The 19,707-nt window shown below is 33.5% G+C and overlaps 1 protein-coding gene and 1 pseudogene across 1 annotated transcript; one reads left to right on the forward strand and one right to left on the reverse strand.

The window, feature by feature from the left end:
- Positions 1-61: 61 nt before the first annotated feature.
- On the reverse strand, positions 62-3,790 carry LOC123674893 (histone deacetylase 3). Its single transcript, XM_045610038.1, has 6 exons — positions 3,327-3,790; positions 3,082-3,270; positions 2,343-2,555; positions 2,098-2,287; positions 1,761-2,045; positions 62-720 (listed from the first exon to the last, which is right to left on the reverse strand). Exons 1-6 carry the CDS (start codon positions 3,526-3,528, stop codon positions 504-506), a joined length of 1,296 nt encoding a protein of 431 aa, XP_045465994.1. The 5' UTR covers positions 3,529-3,790; the 3' UTR covers positions 62-503.
- Positions 3,791-7,112: 3,322 nt separating this feature from the next.
- Positions 7,113-7,578, forward strand: LOC123674898 (annotated as a pseudogene).
- The last annotated feature ends 12,129 nt before the right edge of the window (positions 7,579-19,707 follow it).

Consider the following 19,707-nt stretch of genomic DNA (forward strand, 5'->3'; position numbering starts at 1 on the left):
TCAATTATTGAATGTTATTCTCTTTTTGGAAGAGCCCTATATTGATATTTTCTGATTCTGAGTGAGGATTATTGCATGTATTCTGTTGATTCTTCTCAAAACAATTTCATTTTTATTTCTAATATTTTCTGAACTATATAATGATTGTTCTGTTTTTTCAATATGTTTTAATTCCAGGAAAGTACATTTAGAAATTCGATCTCTTAGGAAAAATATTAATTTCATTGTGAAAAAGTTAACTGTAATAAACCTTTCTGAAAAAAAATTCAATTGTTTTAATTCACCCATGAAATATTTAGATTTCAATAATACAACAGAAATAGATATTAGTGTTCATCTTAGACCTTGAGTTATTTATTTATAAACTTGAAAACTTTTAGCTGATAAGTGTAATATACTGATTTTGTTGAGTTGACTTAAAATATAACTAAAATAAAAATTATTCCAAATTTCTCGATGGCTCCTTTTAAATTTCAGTCAAATCATTTTAAATCTTTTTTAATTCAAGTTTCCATTGCTTCATCTTTATCATTATCTTTATCACCATCATAAAATTCGTTTTTAGCTTCCACCATCTTGTCTTCAAGTTCTTGGCTAATCCTTATATCAGGATCCTCTTCCTCTTTTGTTTTTTCATCCTTCAGGATTGCGTCACCAGGAACATCATGCATTTGGACACTAGGAGAGTGTTGACACATTTTCAAATTATCATAAGTGAACCTGTAATAAGAACAATTAGAATACTAAAAATCACAACAATACATTAAAGGAAACCTACTATAACTTAAAGATAGCTTTACTATTTATGTCGCATGTTTGCCTGCTTCTGGTTAAAATAATGTGGAGTGAGGTCTTGTAACTTAGTACATTTATGTCGCTGTGACAATTTGTCCACACAATTAGAATTATTGTGAATAATTTAGGATGTTATTTCAAGTGAGGATCAATGTGAAGTATGAATTATAATAATTAAACCTTTGGATTCAATTGAGGAATAAATTTGGGATACTATTCTTCATGTTCTGTTTGTTTGTGCCTTCAATATGAAAACAATTTACAAAATATTCATAAGCAAACTATAGATTGTCTTGAAAAAAATGTTAGTACAATATAACATGTTTTAGTGTTTTACTAGGACAGTATACTAAAAGTAAGCAAATTTATAATTTGTTTTTTTTATTCTAAAAATATTGGAAGAAGCAGTCTGTTACTTTGTGATAATTAATTTTGAATGGAGTGAACAAAGCATTTTCTCTTAATTCCATTTCAATGCGTTTTTCAATTCTTATTCTTCTTCAAGTGTGTTTTTAGACTCGAATGATAACTTTAAATCAAAAATATAAAAATAACTTTACTTCCAATTTCTTTTACTTAATCTTAAATGTGAGTATGTATTGTGTTGTACAACACATGTAAGATAAGTTATGAATATTCAAGACATTATCAACATATAATATTAAATGCCAGCCTTTCAATGAAATAATTCAAAATCATATGAAAGCACAACCACCAAGTGTGTATGAGATTCTACTTGAAAAATTTTTTTTTCTTCGAATATTGAAATACAATATTAAATCCAGTATTTAATGGATTTGGTCCTTCCTTGATGAAAATTAATTATAGGTAAAATAACTTTGACTGATATTGATATAACCTGATGAAGCCATAGTGTTGGCGAAACAATTTTCGCAAAGATCAAAAGATTAGTGAAAATTACTTTGTTTTTTTATATATATTGTATCATATATATTGATACTTACTTAGTTATTGCTTCCAAATACTGCCGACTATTAGCATTTTCTGTCCTAGTCACAACTTCTGGATGTAAAGTGAAATCTGGAGCGAAAAATTCAAGATACTCTGTAAACGGTAGCTCATTTGATATCTGCTCTTCCACTAGTAGGGAAGTTTCATAGGTCCAACATCTAGCTACATTTCGCAAAGTATAACCACCACCTCCAACTACCAAAGTAGGAACGTTTAGGTTCTTGACAAACTTAACACACTCGCCATGTCCTTTAGTACTCAGAGAAAAGCAGCCTAAACTAAGAATGAAGATTGTAAAATAAAGTATACACAGATAGAAGGTGCATTTACCGATCATTTGCTAGTGAATCTGCCCCACACTGGAGTACAATAGCAGTGGGTTGATAAAATTCCATTACATTTGATATAACAGGCTTGAAGACCATCCAGTAACTCTGGTCATCGATGCCTTCCTTCAGAGGAACGTTGACAGAATAGTACCTACCACTTTCTGCTCCAATTTCGTACATGTCCCCAGTACCTTCAAATAAAGCATTGTACTGAATAGTTCAAATCCCAGGAACACTAGATCTTACCTGGGAAAAAGTAGTTACCATATTTATGGAAACTAACAGTCATAACTCTATCAGTTAAATAAAAAGCTTCTTGAACACCATCACCATGGTGAACATCAATATCTATATATAAAACTCTAGGGTGGTATTTGAGAAGTTCTAAAATTCCTATGACTATATCATTAACATAACAGAATCCTGAAGCCTCAAATTTCTTAGCGTGGTGTAAACCTCCTGAAAATTATAAGAAACAGAATTTAAGAGCATATAGATCAGGAAGAGATGACTTCTAAAATGACTATTATACATGAATTATGTCTCTTCAGAGACCCAGTTTTATAGATTGGATAAGATGGAGCTGTTGTGAACAATGTGTCAAAATTAAATACATATATTCATTTTTTTTTCTCTAATGAAGCATAAGCATAATTCTTTTTAAAATAAACATGGGATTCATCAAGCCCTATCATGATCAAATTAAACCTTACTACTTTAATATCCACAAGTTTACCCTGGCTGGGAGGTTACATTTGGTTATCTGCGATCTAAATCGCTGACATAGAAGGGTTAGTTCATGACGTCATGTGATATAACCAACAATGACCAAAAGCGTTCAAATGCAGTCGGTTATTTTTGGTGCTAATGATGGTTATTCGATTGAAATGCATAAGTTCTATTCTCTCATCTACATTTATATCTTTTGAAAAGTCACATGACATTCTGCCCATGGATACTAATTGTATGATGAATAATTACTAACCAGACCAATTGATGGCTATATCGCAGTCTTTATTATTCAATTTCATAGCTCCTTCCAGTGAAGCCCCTGTATACATTGAACAGAAATCAAATAAACCATGGAAAACAGGGCAATCATCTCCCACATTAAAATGACTTAGATGTTTTGTGAAAGCTTGAATATTTTGAGGAGTTACCCTTTGTAGGAAGTCTGAAACAAAATAATTGTATACTTTTTATGAATGAGATTAGAAACACCAAGCTCACCAATATATTCATCGGAATGGAATCGGCACATATCATGTGCACTTGCTTTATAAGGTCTATAAATTGACATGTGTTTATGCAATCCATAATTCAAAACTAAGCTATGAATAACCGATAGCCTATGGGGTTTCATAGGATGTCCAGTGCCATAATGGAAATTTCCCACATCTGGGTTGAAGAAATAAGAAACCTTGTGTTTCATATTTGTTTCCAAAAACTACTAGCAGTGAATATATTGGATTGAAAATTTTCTTCGAAAATTTGTCGACATACAAGTATGAAAATCAAAAACAAGGCAGCAACTAATAAACGCTTTGTCCACCTAAACCTATCCGGCATATTAAAATTTTCCAAACATTGCCGTTAATTGATACTTCGAGTCAAAGTGATAAACAAAACATCAATTAATAACAAACACAAACCAATCTAAGACTTAACCTTAACAGTCAAGTCAAAGTCAATGGCGATGATTGGACCACCGACGATGAAAATAATGATAAACAAATTCATACTACAATATTCTGTGTTCTGTGAATATTCTAAGAACCTCTAGTTTCGACATTAGAGGGCGCTAGGTTGTTCGAAATCTGAACAGTGAATAGTTATGAAATTACTGATTCCAACAGGAGTGCATCCGTAAAGTGGCGCCAAAGCATTGTGGACAAAGAATAAGTTATAAATCTATTGATTGAAATGGCAGTGTGGCAGTTTTCTGTTTTGTCTTCTTCAGCGGACAGCGGACTTTTAGTTGGAAAGCTATACCCAGAGGGAAGCTATAACATGTAGGTATGCAATTAACTGAAATAAAATAAGAATCTATTTCGTTTCAGAGAGTGAAAATTATATATTTATTAGATGTTTTTAGACATCTCATTCATTAAATTATCGTTTCGCTATGGCCATACAGCATCCCACCGCTACTTATATTCATCATTATGATTATATATATTGCTCAAAAAACATTTTTGCTTTCTTTTGATCGTAAAATCTTCGTTATGAAAAGCATATGGTTTCCATATTTGAAACCCCTAAAGCCCTGACTTCTGAGTTACTTTGCACAACAATTTTAGGATGTTTCCTGCCAGAGTAAGTAAGTAACAGATGCTTAAAATTAAAACTTATTTCTTTTCACCAATTCAGAAGTTTTAGGATTGGAAAAGAAGTAAACTTTCTCGTGAAGTGTTGAAAAAAACTTTAGTAAGAAAAACACTCGGAAAATAGCAATTGAATTGCAAGGTGACTGGATAATAGAAAGCGGATCCTTTCATAATTTTCTTCAACAGTTTAAATTTGCGGTGTTTATGATTTAATTGAATTTTCATTCAGTATTTCGGAATTTTTCCACATGTAATTTTTTTCAAATTTGAAAAGGTGAATAGGAGAAGGTTGGGGTAATTGCGAACACCTTAGGAAGAACTGTAATAAAACAAAAAAAAATGAAGTTACAAAAGTCGTTTATTGATAATTGTGAACTTAAACTAATCATTCTTCTACTCTCGTAAGTAACTTTGATAAATATTTAGTATAAAATCAAAATTTGAAAAAAAACAAAACCCTTGGTGTCCGGGATTACCTGCAGCATGTGGGGTAATTACGGGCATAGTCTAATTGGCACAAAAATCACAGATGAATCCTCTGGACGTGGTTTCATCACTAGTATAATTTTCATGGGACCAGCCTTTACACTTATTGCATATAATAGCATAGTACTTATACTATGATAATAGCTAGTGTTTGATTATTGGAGTTTCATATTTTTCACTTTTCTCAGTACAAATCATATAAAAATAATCCTTTTCGTCCTTCATAGCTTTTCTAGTGGATTTCTTTTTTCGAACAAAACATGGTCTTCTTCGAAACTTTGATTGATACTATCTTATCTCAATTTCTTCTTTTTTTGCTCTGCTTCAAGAATCACGGACGTCCGAAATTGCCTCACTCAATTCGTCCGCCATTACCACTAATTCGTAAAACTATTTAATTTTTGTGTGGTTAGAAACCGGCAATTCATGTGATGATTATTGAAATGAGTTACATGTATAGTCCTTACTTCACAACAAAAATTTCAGATTACCTATACTGTGTTTTGCATGGAGTTTTATACAAGTATACAATTTAACTGAAAAATTAGATGAAATTACAAGAAAAATAACAAATTAACTCATCTTGAACAACAAGCGCAGCCTCACCTCAAGAGTTACTGTTCGGCACTAAGTTCGGACCCGACACGTGATTGAGTCATTCGAGATATCTACCTTTTTTTCTAACATACGAAAATAATAAATGAGTGAATAACTGTAAAACACACTTGTTATGAAGTAACAAAATGGAGCACTTAGAATTAATGAACTTAACAATTGACTTGAAGTTCGCACGAGTTTAAAAAATATAGATGTTTGAGTGAACTCGGTGTTTTCAGTAATTTTTCATTAGGATGTATACGATTCATCATTAATTGCACCATTAGCATTGTTGTATTAAAAAAATGACGCAATAACCTCACTTACATTTCTTTGCCGACAAGGCTGTAGCCAGGGAGGGTCCGATGGGGTCTGGACCCCCGTAATTTTTTAGTGTACAGTGCATCCCATTTTGGGCGAGACTGCCAGGTTTCTCGCTTGTTATTTAACAAAAAAACCATCATTATTTGATGTTTAAGTGTTTTTTATATTTCTGAACGTCCTACCTACATAGTATCATACATAATTTTGAAGGAAAAAAAAATACGAATCCAACGAAGTAATCATATACAGGGTGTTCCATTAAAAAAATATAGGTTTGTGTTGAATCTTCAAAACCATACCCCGAAAAAAAAACTTGAGTACGCCACTGGATTCTACGCAAAATTCTGATTCATACGTAGTTTTTACCTCAGCATTATTTCTACTAACTTCGGAGATAAAGGAGAGGTCAGAAAAGTATCAATTTCCAAAATCGCCCTGTATCTCTTGAACGGAAATAGTTATGCAAAATCTGATTAGACCAATTTGAGTTTCACGAAAAAGTAGGACAGGAACGTGAAAACCGCAAGACTCTATCTTAAATAACAAGCGAGAAACCTGGCTGTCTCACCCAAAATGGGATGCACTGTACTATGTGGAGTTATTATTAAAACTAGAGGGCTGTGGTTTTCGTCCTGTATCTCAAAAACCGAAGAGCTTTGGGAAATATGTTCAAAGCATCTTTCGTTTCTTGAACAAGTTGCACATGCGAAAACCGCAGCCCTCTAGTTTTACTAATTACTGTAAGGATAATGAAAAATGGAAACCCTGTACACTGTAGTAGAATATTAATTGAATTGAAATCAGTATTTCAGTGTTGATTAAACCTTAAATTTAGTCACATTGCCTATTTTCTTTTCTTATTTGTCGGAGGCACTAACCATTTTCGATTAGTTCTCTCTGATGGTCCTATAGCTGCGCTGAAGAGATCTAATATGTCGAAACGCGTCTGTAGAAGGACTTGCAGAAATAATATTAAATTGTGTCTTGAAATTATATCTTATTAAAAAAGTTTGTGGGTGCCATATCTTCAAAGAATGTTTTTGTTAGTTTCCGAACTCAAGGCCTTTGGCTAAAACATGAAATTAGGGTAGGTAACAAATTACTGTGCAGCAAAACAAGGTTTGATTGTAAGAACAGGAGTAAAAATTAGCGTTCAGCCAACGGCTGTTTTCAGGTGAAAAACGAAAATATGTGGCAAAAGAAAACTCGTAAGAAGACCTTCTCTTGGCAGCAAGAAAAACAGCTTCTTATTCACTAAATCTATTTTTTTTTCTTTTTTTTTTAACAGAAGTGGAAAGGTTAAGATGGCTGTACGACCAGATTTTAGACCTACTATTATTAAAAAGAGGACGAAGAAGTTCATTCGTCATCAAAGCGATCGCTATGAAAAGCTCAAGAGGAACTGGCGTAAACCAAAAGGTTATGGACAACAGAGTAAGGCGCCGTTTCAAGGGACAGTATTTGATGCCAAATATTGGTTATGGTTCCAACGCTAAAACCAGGCACATGCTTCCTACTGGATTCAAAAAAGTTTTAGTACATAATGTCAGAGAATTGGAAGTACTGTTGATGCAAAATCGTAAATACTGCGCTGAGATTACCCATGGTGTATCTTCAAAGAAGAGGAAAGACATTGTAGAAAGGGCTCAACAACTTTCTATCAGACTTACAAATGGAAATGCTAGACTTCGTAGTCAAGAAAATGAATAATTTATCAAGTTTGTTAATATATAAAAGTTTGAAAATTTGTTGAGAACAATCCTGGTTTGGGATCCAACAAAGCCAAAACCTAAATCGCTTGTGTTTACTTATATTCCTATATTATATGCATATCTCATGAATAAAGCGTTATTATTACATTTAGTATTTTTTCTTCTTCGTATTATCGCAAAAAGTAAATCACTTGTGTTTACTTATATTTCTTGTATTTATATATCATGAATAAAGCGTTTTTATTGTATTTGGTATTTCTTTTTCTTCGAATTACCGCAATTCGACAAAAAATCTGAAATATCAGTGGAATTAAATCGAATAAAGAAAATAATGTCGACACAGAAGGTACCGATCCTGCCGCCCCGGATGAGGCGCCTCTGTCATCCTGCATGTTCCGGGAGAAGCAATTCAACACCTCCTTTCTTGGCCATTCTCAGCTCTCGAATATCCCAGCCTGACAAAAAGCTCTTTTTGCTTAAAGAACGAAATAGTTACAAACTTCAAAGCATATCTACTCTCCAATCTACCCTCCTTCCTACAAACAAAAACGGCACCGAATTATAGGGTGAAATAAAATTCCCCCGTCGAAAAACTCCATCCCTCCTCCTGCTCCTCCAAGAAAGTTTAAAAACTGGCCCGATCGCTCCCCACCAATTTTTTCATCCCTTCCACCGGAGGGAAAATAACAAATTCCAATTATACACAAAATTAAAATTCATCTCATTGAAAAACGGTGGGAAAGGAACTCGCCAGTTTCTATTAAAACTTTTTAAGGCAATTTTCGCCCCTCGGCTAGGGTGTTTTCATTAAAAACTTAGATTGGACGGTGCCTTCGATCGATGGTTCGGTCTTTTTTATCACTTTTCGACAGTCGATGCGATTTATGGAAGGAAAAATTGGGATAAGCCAGGTTCTGAAAAGTTCATCGACAGGACAACATGTTCTTCTCAAATTTCCACTGCAGTACCTATTATCTTCTATGAGGTGATATTTCATTATTTTATTTCGAGTGAAAAATGTTGGGTCAAGGGCGGTCAAGTTCTGGAAAATGGTAAAGAACTATTTATAATTTAATAGGTTAATTGTGTATTAGGTATTATAAATGTTTATTAATAACTGTTTAAACTACTGAACATCAACTTTGAAACTTTTTTTTTTAAGAAAATAAGTCTCAATGAAGTTGCTTGGAGATTATTCTTGGCATTTTGAATTCTTACTATATGAAATAATTTTTATCATCGATCAATATGAAATATCAATTCAAATAATTTATTCCCACATCTCGACGTGATTCATTTTAATTCGATCTTGGGGCATATTTTTCCTCAAAATTGTATATGCAAAGGGCTTTCCAATAAGATATTTCATTTTGATACTCGTATAAAAAAGCGAGTATATTTCATGAGAAATTAATGGATGTTTATTTCATGGTAAAGAGGTAGTTATGCCATTAATGATGGAAAACGATATCAGCCAAATGCCGCCACGGCTGCGGTTGCAAGCGTTGAAGCATTATTACCTTTTTGAAAATTTCCAAGAACCCAATCGCACATTTGCGGCTGTATGTCCTCGATAACTTCACGAATTTCATTTTTAAGTTCCTGAATCGATTGTGTGGCATTGAAATAGACCTCATCTATCACGTGGCTGCAAAGAAAAAGTCTAAAGGTGTTAAATCACAAGATCTCGGTGGCCAATAGTGATCACTTCTTCGAGAAGTAACACGGATAGGAAACTTTTCTTAAAATTTGATTGTTTCAATGCTTTTGTGGCAGGCAGCAACGTCTTGTTGAAAAAAACCGTCGTCCACATCAATGTCTTTTATAGAATGCCTAATTTCTAAGACAATGAGGAATCAACAAACCTGGGTTTTCGTCAACACTTCGGGTTACAGCAGCAATATTTTCAGTTGTTTTTAAGCCCGCATACGGTTTCGATTCTTTATATCAGTAACTTGTCTTCAGTATTGCCGACCGAGAAGGTGCTTAAAACTTTCCCCATTTTCGTAGTGAATTTTAACAATTTCAATGGGTTTTTGAAGCATGTATCGAATATATGTATACGTTTGCTGACACAGCCAACTCTGTCTATCACGATCATGATACCCCGACCTACTTGCAATAGGTACCCCATACGGATAAGAAAACTCAGCAGGGCCCAAACCATACCTGCTTGAAGCTATTCAATAAGCTTTATCTTCTCAGGAGCTCAAACCACTCTCTCTTGCGCAGTTTAGAAGGAATAAAATAAATAAAATAAAGGAAGGAAGGTTAGAGATTTGCTGCTGAAGGAAACAATGTATGACTTGAAGGAAATTTTTTCCCTCAAACTATGTTTTTTTACTGTTTGTGAATTTGTGATGTTTTTGCGTATACCTTTTTTTATGTGTGTATAAATATATATCCATGTATATTTATTTAGATTTCAAACTTGCTATCTAATTATTGATGGTGCATTTTTATGATTATAATTGTGATACAAGTCATAATAAATTATTATTATTACCATTTTCAGTAATGACGTAGTTTCATTTGTCAAATGTCAAAAGACGACAGCTTAAAAAGTGACAGCTGCCGGGCTATTCAAACCTCTGAAAACTATCTTATTGTAAAATCCTGTAGTTTGTAGGTGAATTATGTGTATAAGTGCTTAAAGTTTAATCATCCTATAAGTATTGATTCATTTTATTCAAGTCAAAAATTTGAAAGATAATAAATTTGAAACCTACAGAAAAACTTTGAGGGGCACTCTGATCTGAACTGAAGGCGCTTAATCCATCAGAAACCTCGAATCTTCCTCTCCAGATAATAAATTTCTAAGTTTTCCATTTTATCGAGGGCGTAGAACGTTGGGAATCACCTTTTCGGCAGGAAAGATTTCCATTGCAGATTAATAAATGGGAAGTATTGGAAAATCGGGAATGGGAGAGGATAACAGGAAAAGAAAATTAATCTTCGTTGCATCCTTACAGGAAAAGTTTTTCGGCTCTAATTTGCTTGGTAAATGAACGAATTTTTTCAGCATTCTACTTTCCATCTAAGTAGAGTGGAAAATCAATGGAAGATATAATATAAGCAGTGCCCAATTCACTACAGATAAGATTTCATCAATTTCAGACGAGGTTAGGTCTTTACTAGTAAGTTAACATAAAAATCAATAACTTTTTTATAATTCTGTTCAATTTATATTCAGGTTCAGGAGTTATTATTACAATAGTCTTAAATTTTACGGGAATATCAAAATCATCATATAGTTTTAGCGTATTATTTAATTTTTTACAAGTTTACGTTTTCGAATTGGACGAAAATTGTATATCTATTTGATGAACATCTTTTCAATCCATTTGAAATCACATGGGATCCGTTGTCATTCAAATTAGGTTTTTTTCGATATTCTGCTTGAATTTTGTAGGAAACTCGAAATTTTTACATTGGAAACGTTATTTTATATCTACATTCAAAATCACAACTCCGTCGGTTTAATGGTCACGGAAGTATTGTTCTATTTAGATTCCAAATATACACTGGAATTTCAAGTCTTTAGCTATATTTTGCGAAAGTCGATATATTTACAGAAGGCTGCAAGTGTCTTCATCGTGAATTCTTTACCACTGAGTACAACCTAATCGCTTGAAACTATTCTTTCTATATTTTGCATTGCTATGATAAATTATCTGAAGATGATCGAATGTATCAAAGATTATTTCTTGTATTAGGTGTAGTGAAAAGTAAAACATTATTTTCCAATAAATTGACTTTAGTGTAAGTCTCATCGGGTTCCACTGGATGGCGCTAGACTACAAAAACTTTTCTGACAGTTTTGTGATGAGTTGACTCAGTTTAGTTTGAGGACAGTCTCGAGCCCGACCGTCATGTAACCACTCTTTCAATTGCCAAAGAGCAAAAGATTACACAAAAAACCATTTGGAACCATTTGCATAAGGCTGGTTTCGATGTATGGGTATCACACTAGTTAACGCAAAGAAACCTCATGGAACCAATTTCCATCTGCGAATCGCTGCTGAATCGTAACAAAATTATTGATGCGGTTGGTACTGGATGATGACAAGAGGATCACTTACGACAACGTCAAGCGAAAACGGCCGTGATAGAAATGGGGTGAGCCGGTGGAATCGAACGAAACGGCGCAAATCATTCTAAATATGGTTATTAAAGCCTTGTTTGTCATGCAAAAATAATGGATTTTTTACTTCACCTTATATTTCGACATGCAGTTTCATGGGAAGATTTTCTTTCGTAAATTCAATGTGACAAAATTCCCAAAACTATCTCAAATCGATGGAGATATATGTCCTTGCCTTTTATAGGGTTAGGAGTAAATTTCTAATTAACGTTTTAAATTTGAATTTGAGTTCATTAATCCCATTTCCTCGACATCTTCGGTCTTTTTTTCCAGTTCCTCGTTTCCTTTCCCCCTGTATAATTCGACTTAGCCTTGGACAGAATTTCCCTTGGGGCACTTCGAATTAAAGGGGTATTCCTTATCTGAGCTCTCTATACGGTGTTTCTTCGTATATGTCCTATAACAGTGTTTTGACCGTTGCGTGAATAATGCAAAGAGTAGAACAGAAAATTTGAAACAGTAATAATTGAATACAATATATAGTATTTTTGGTTGAATCGATCAACTGTAATTCTATTAAATTGGGATAATGAAACACCGGATTTCTTAACTAATATATTGAATTTGGCTGTACAAGTTATGAGTTTACAAGGTAACAGCTACGAGCGTACTGGTCTATGGTACCTCGATTTCCTGGGGATGTTAAGTGTCGCTTTGGATTTTGCATACCAAAGCGCAATCCAAATCCCTGTTTGGTCCACGTCTTCATTCCTTGCCCTACGATGTGACTTCAGGATGACCATATGTAGCGACAATGTAGCACCAAGGATGTTCCTGTTCTATTTTTAGCCCTCGCTGTACCTGCTGGGGTTGGTTTTTCGACCTAAATGCGTATCTCTGAATATTCAACTGCCCGTAAAGTTTGTGTGAAATTCACTTGACGCAACATATAGATATACGATATACCTATAGAAACAATAATATTTCAAGAAATAATCTAACTCAATATAGAACACAAACGCTTTGTTTCTAAAATTTAGTATTCTGCAGTTCCGTCAATTATTCAGAAATCAGCTAACACCATAGGACTTCCAAAAAAGCATATCAATAAGTGGTCAATTTTCAGGGTATCTATACGGTTTTCATGATTGATTTCATTTTGAGTTGAATTGAAACGCACTAGGTGTTTTTTAAATCACGGCACCAAGTCTTATTCAAAAATTTTCTACATTCTGCTGAAATATTTTAACAGAGTTTAGGGTTTGCAAAGAGAAGTCATATGAAATGAGGAAACTCACTGATGTGAAGTCAAAAGCTTTTGAGCTCTCGTTCAAGAAAGCACCAATTGTGCCCTTGGAGACCACATATTCCTACATATAGTTCTATGTTCTCCAAGAGCGCAATTGGCACATGAATGACGAACGCTCCAAAACTTATTTTTTTAGAATCTTATTCTAAGCTTATGAGAGCTTAGAAATGTATTGGCGTGACGTCAGAAGCTTTTGAGCTCTGGTTCATTCTAATTCCAATTACGCCTTTCGAGACCACATAACTGTATATAGGTATATGTGGTTTTGGTCTATAACATAAGAGCTTATTTGGCACACCTTCTTCTACCTTGTAAATCTAGAACCAATCAAGATATGTACAATCTGATTTATGATAGGTATCTTATTATTTAAAAAAAAGAGATCAGGGTTCCTTCAAGATTTTTTCTCTAAATCTTATAGTTCTCGAGATGGTTTCAGTGAGCATCGAATATGGGACTCATTACTATTATAGTAGACAATATTTAAAAATAAATATAATCAAATTGACTCCAATTTAAATATAGATCGATATAGAACAATTGATTACAATGAATTTCTCACGAATAAAAAGTATCGAGAAATATTTCTTTTAGAGGAAATATTTTTAGAGATTAATTTATTTCATAATTCTTGATAATAACTACTTGAAATTTGTATTTGTACAAATCTCTTACATCAGGTATAACTAAGGGGTGTTCCTTTTAAGCTAGCAATCTTAAATGTGAGTTATTTTATCGAAAATAATAACTTTTCAGTTTGCACCACCTTCAATAATTCATTTGGATGTTTTGAACATTAATATCAAAACAAATTTACTATTCCGTCATAGAATTCCTAAAGAATAATAGTTCATCAGAAATCTCATCTAGTTTCATCCGAAAAAAAAAATGAATGTTGAATCCACCAACATCATACCTCAAGCTCTCTCTTTGCTTTGAAGGCTGAAATATTTCATCGCCTCTCGAAAACATTAAAGCAACAATCGAAAATATCAATCAACCCCTCACAAAACACCCCGTTACGTCCAAAAATAGCAACGACCCCTCCAAAATACAAATTGCACTGAAAGCGCTGCATTATACTACTTCAATGGTTGGCCATTAGTCTTGAGAGAAGAAACGGGGTAAAAAACAAAGTTGAAAGCAGGGCGAATAAACGAAAATGGCCAATTTAAATTCCCCTGTCCCAGGGAAAGTTCCTCGTTGCGTCCTTCTTCACGCAATCCGACCCGAAGGACCAGCCGATGGCGTCGTAACGGGTGGGAGTGAGAACAGAGTCTCGCGCTTTCTGAGATGTTTCAAACGATGTGAAATGTATTCCTTAGATTATACTTTTAATCATCTCGTATTGGGGAAGGTAGGACTCGAGCTTTTTTATCTTTATTTATCTTCTTCTTGCACCCTTGTGGGGGTGGATCGACGAAGAATTTCTAGAGTGAGATTAGATTATGTACTTTGAATCACAGATTGGAAAAGGGCTGCAACCCTTCTCATTTTTCTGACGGCGGAATATTAAAATTGCGAGGGGTTGGAACGCTGAAGATAAATTCAGAAGTTTCGTTTTTGTATCTGATTCTGATAGAGGAGGGAAATGGTTGGGATATTTCCGGTTTTTGTTGAGATGAATGTTCTGGAATATACCCTCTTGATTGGTGGTACTTGAAAGGGGGACAAATTGAAGGTTTTGTAGTTTTTCAAGGTATTGATCTTGGTGTATTTCCTTAAAAAAAAATTGACTGCTACATTTTGAAATTACTCCTAAAAATATCTACATGTAACATGGAGATGGGTCAGTCGATACTCAATCGATAGGGTTATTTTTCTAATGAACATTTTCAGATTTAAATATTTTCATATTGATTGAGGCTTTTAAGAATGACACTATGAATTTATTTTATTGCTTTCTTTTTTTCATGTAATATCTATTTCAGTGATTATACAGGGTGATAATCATGTACGAAGACATAACCAATGAATTGTTAAATCGATCTTCAATAATTAATAAATTGATGAAGTTTTTATATATACACATTTTACCAGTGGCCTATTCTACCAAACTACTTCGCACCAGAATAGTTATGGAAAAAATTACACAATATATATGTTATTTATTGAAAATTCTTTGAAAAAATAATACATATTACATCAATACATAAAAAAAACATGTTATAAAAATTGATAACTCATTAAATTCTCCGCTTGGCCTTTTCCTTTCCGTTCGAAATTTCTTCCACGGAAAGTTCAATATCGGGATTGGCATAAAAAAGTTCAAACTATTCAATCTTTCCTCTTTCATGGTGCTACGCTGATAAGTCTCCAAATATTTCAAATTGGAAATTGGAATTAAAATACCTAGGCCAAGTCGAAGACAAAATTGTAAAAGACCTTTTACGTTATAAAATACATCATAATTACACACGGGGAACACTTTGTATTCATAGAACTCCTTTCAAATTCTTGTTTCTTCTCACTTCATATAACAGTTCAAAATTCAAAATTATTTCTCCATGTTTTAAAAACTGATAATCGAGATTTGCTGTGAGGCCATCTGAAAACGGAATAATTATCATTATTTTAAAATACCTACTCAGAGCAGACTCGGTTTCTATAAACTATTTGTGTGTATGTCTTGGAGGTAGTCTTTTGTTTTCAATATCCTATTCCGAAAGTAGAACTTGAACTTCTTCAAAAATATTTTTAGAATTATCATCTGCCAAACCTCTTAATTATTTAACTTATTCTTGATATCATTACCTATGCAACAAAGGAAATTAAATCCTTACTCATAATTATATTCATTACAAAGCAATTTACTATGAACTACTTCATCTGAAGTATGAAAAAATATATAAATTCTCAGGATGATCGCCTTATCTATACACATTAATTATCTATTTCAAATGAAGAATTTTAAATATATCTATGTGTAGATATTCACCTGAATGTAGGTACTTATTCCAAGAGTATAAAGATACGGTATTTTTTATGTGAAAAAATCTAGGGGGGCGTTCCCCCCGGGTCCCCCTGGGTGCACCCCTGTTGTATCATTGTTATTGACGAGAACAGTAGGTATGCTATTTTTATATTTCTCATAGAATTATGCGATATTCTTTCAGTATTAAAAGTTGATTAATCGTATATAATTATGTGAAAGAACTATTTTTAAATTAAATTACCTTGTATCATTGTTATTGACGATCAGTTTTTATATTTTTCTTCATATTTACGCAATCTTCTTCAAGTATTAAAAATTTAACAATCGTATATAAATATGTTGATGATCGTTATACGTTTTTTGTTGCCCTGAAAAACTAAGAGATGAATTCATAATAAGGTATTAACCAGGACGAGATGTTCGAGAAATCCCCTTCTTATTTCATCCAACCCTCTAAAAAACACAGAATCCCGTTGCGAACAAGATAAACACATCTCAGTTCTTTACCTGCCACAACCACCCTTGTGAATGCGCGACAATTAAGAAAGGATGACCCCTAAAAATAAAAATGCCCTCATAACCGGTTTTGACCATTCTAAAGGAAAGGGGTCGATTATAAAAATACTGACCTCTGATTTGCATACCGGTTTGACCAGTGTGAGAAAATTAAAGGGTAGTTTGGGATTTTGCAGGCATAAAGGATATTAGGTGGTCATTATCTAGGGTCCTAACGGATTTTTGACCTATTCGTTTATCGTATCGGTTATACAGGATGTCTCTCAGAAGTGAAGTTAATACTACTGAAGGGTTTACTCTAGGTTAATAATCATATTTTTTTTTGTGAATAACTAAACAAATTATATCACTAAAATACAATTACATACAATAACCTGTGACATTAAACATGAAATGACATCACATACCTAGTGAGATTTATGTACCAACTAAAAACTTCTTGTTGGAATTGCCATCAATTCACGATGTTGACAATATGTCATTCTGTTAGTAATTCAAAAGTAATGTTTTCATTCAATTACTTCAAAATTTATTTGGTTTGGTAACCCGACTTATAACGGTATTTCGTGCAAATTCCACAGATTTTAGAAATTCAAAATAATTGAAAAAAAAAACAATTGTTGATGTTAATCAATGATGAAACTTGAGAAAACGATGAGTACACTATAATCATCATTTTTAAAATGGCTTCAAAAACATGAATTTTTGAAGAAAAAGAGAAAAACGAACTCAATAATAATACAAGCAAGCAAATAATAGAATATCAGATGACGGTTAATCATTTATGCACTGAAAAAATTCATGCAATGTTGTTGTCTATTTACATTATATGTTCTAATACTCATAAGTAGATATCCATTGCTTAAAATATTAATATATCCAAAATCAACGAAAATTTTCTTTGATCAAACTATTGAATAAGGTTATTGGATTTTCAGACCACCAAATTTTTAAAGATTATTAATTAATTTAATTTTAAAGATTAAAAATTCTCTTAGGTTTTTTTTTATTTAGAGCGTATATAGGTACTCATACGAATATTGAAAATTTTCAGTAGGTTTATTGAAGAAAATAATAAATCAAAACTGAAAAAGCTCCTCATTCCTAATATGAAAATTTTACAACCTGCAATTAAAATAATTGAAAAGAAAATAAATGTTTCTTTGTTTTCAGAAATTAGGGGAAAATATAGTTTTCAACAGGGCCGGATTAAGCTCTTTTCCGCCCCTAGGCCAAAAACAATTTGCCGCCCCTATGAGTAAAGAGAATTTTAAAAATTCAAATTTTTTAAATACGTGATTTTCGCCGAAGTTGATAAAGACAATTTTCTATCTGGAAATAAAACAATCTAATGTTTCAGAGTTATATTTCATAGTAAAAAATAGGTTTTCCACGTTCTCTTTGATGCGCTTAACCGCCGACAGTGCCGACTGCTGTTCGGTTTTAGGGCGGCTCCTTTGATTTTCAGATTACCGAGGGGTGTGAAAAATGCAACAATATTTCTATCTTCCATTCAAAAGAATTATACATCGGTAATGAAAAAATGTGCGAAATTTTCGAAGATGGCTATTTCTACATTTTCGTAGAGGAGTTAAAGAATTTTTTTTTATTCACCGAAAAATTTGCCGCCCCTAAAATTGTGCCGCCCCTAGGCCATGGCCTATGTTGGCCTAGGCGGTAATAGGGCACTGGTTTTCAATAACATTTAGGGAACGTGAGCATGGAAATTACTCACAATGATTAATGAAATGAAATTTTCAATGCCAAAATTCTTTGATGAGATATTTAATTCATATTTTATAACCTTTAACCCCATCCAAACAGCAAAATACGTACCAAGTATAACCAGCCTGTACATCCCGCCTAGGACATCCCTTCAGATGACCGACGGAACCCTTCGCTCTCTTTTTAAAAAATCAGAATCCAGCAAATACCATCTGTCCCAATTCAATGTTGAAGAATAGCTGACCTTTTTGTAGACAATTTGCATACCGGCCTGACCAGTTCTTGGGACCTATTGTTTTGAAAAGGGCGTAAGGGTGAGTCTGAACTGACCTAGGACAATGAACGTTGACCCTTGGGACATGGTAATGTCGATGATATACACTTCCGACTTCGATTGCTGATGAGTTCACTAGTTATGAGGTCGTAGAATGTCGGCCAAGATGTTTGGAGTTGGATGTATTGGAATTTCTGACGGGATGAAGATACAAGGGAAGTTCTCCAAGTTGTAGCAGACTGTGTTCGATTTATTTCGTGTTTTGAGAAGTGTCTTGTGAAGTGTAGTGTATGTTTTTGTTTTTCAAGGTTTGTAACTATTGGATTATCAGTTTTAGGTTTAAATTTTGATGAACTCAAATGTCGGTTGCTAGCAACTAGCTCAAATATTGGGAACTTCCTAGGAAAAATACTGCAGAATTCTATAAAGAGTTCCATTACTTCATATGATTTATTTCGAACTGACGGGTTCGAAACAGTTGTAGAATAATGGAACGAAAGTAATTCATGCAGAATTTTTGTGAGAATTTTATTTTTTGCAAGCCCGCCGCCAGGAGCGGCATACCGGACATTTTGCCGGGGCTCCAAATTTTAGGGACGCAAAGTCAGTTAATAAAACAAGACATCCTTTTTGACATAAAACTTTTTCCTCATTGGAAATACCACTTTTTGTATTGATATAGAAAAAATGACAAGCGCCAATTTTATTGAAATCGAATAGGCGCTCTCAACTGAATATGAATTCGATAAGATCTGCGTCATCTTTTTACTATAGAGCGTCGTACATGACAAGCTCATTTCAAAAACTTAAAAAATACGATTTCATATGAAATTGAAAGGAAAAAAATGAGAATAAATGAGAAAAGGAATAACAGAGATCCTTCAAAGAATATTCAGATAAATTAAGTGAAGTAGGGCGGCGAAATTTTTTTCTGCTGGGGCGTCAAAATGTCTGGTGACGGCCCCGATTATATGTATACTTTATTTATTTTAAAAATAACTAGTACCTATAGTGTCTTGTGACAAATGCGTAGTGTATTTGGACTGAAATGGTTTGAATATGGTTTGAAATGGAATATAGGTACATATTTCAATGGTGAGCCTGCATACCTTGATAATAGAAACATATATAGGTAAATCGATTCCTAACAGGACATAGGTACGTAGGTATTATGAAAAAGAGGGCTGCAAAAAATTGCCAACAACTGCGATAAACTCGCGACACGTGTCAGCAGATATCAGTTACTGCCAGGCGCGGATCCAGGCCCCACTTTTGGGGGGGGGGGAACTTTTAGATACTCAAAATACTGAAAATGCGGATCC

This window comes from Harmonia axyridis, chromosome 3, assembly GCF_914767665.1.
Source record: "Harmonia axyridis chromosome 3, icHarAxyr1.1, whole genome shotgun sequence".
Classification (NCBI taxonomy): Eukaryota; Metazoa; Arthropoda; class Insecta; order Coleoptera; family Coccinellidae; genus Harmonia; species Harmonia axyridis.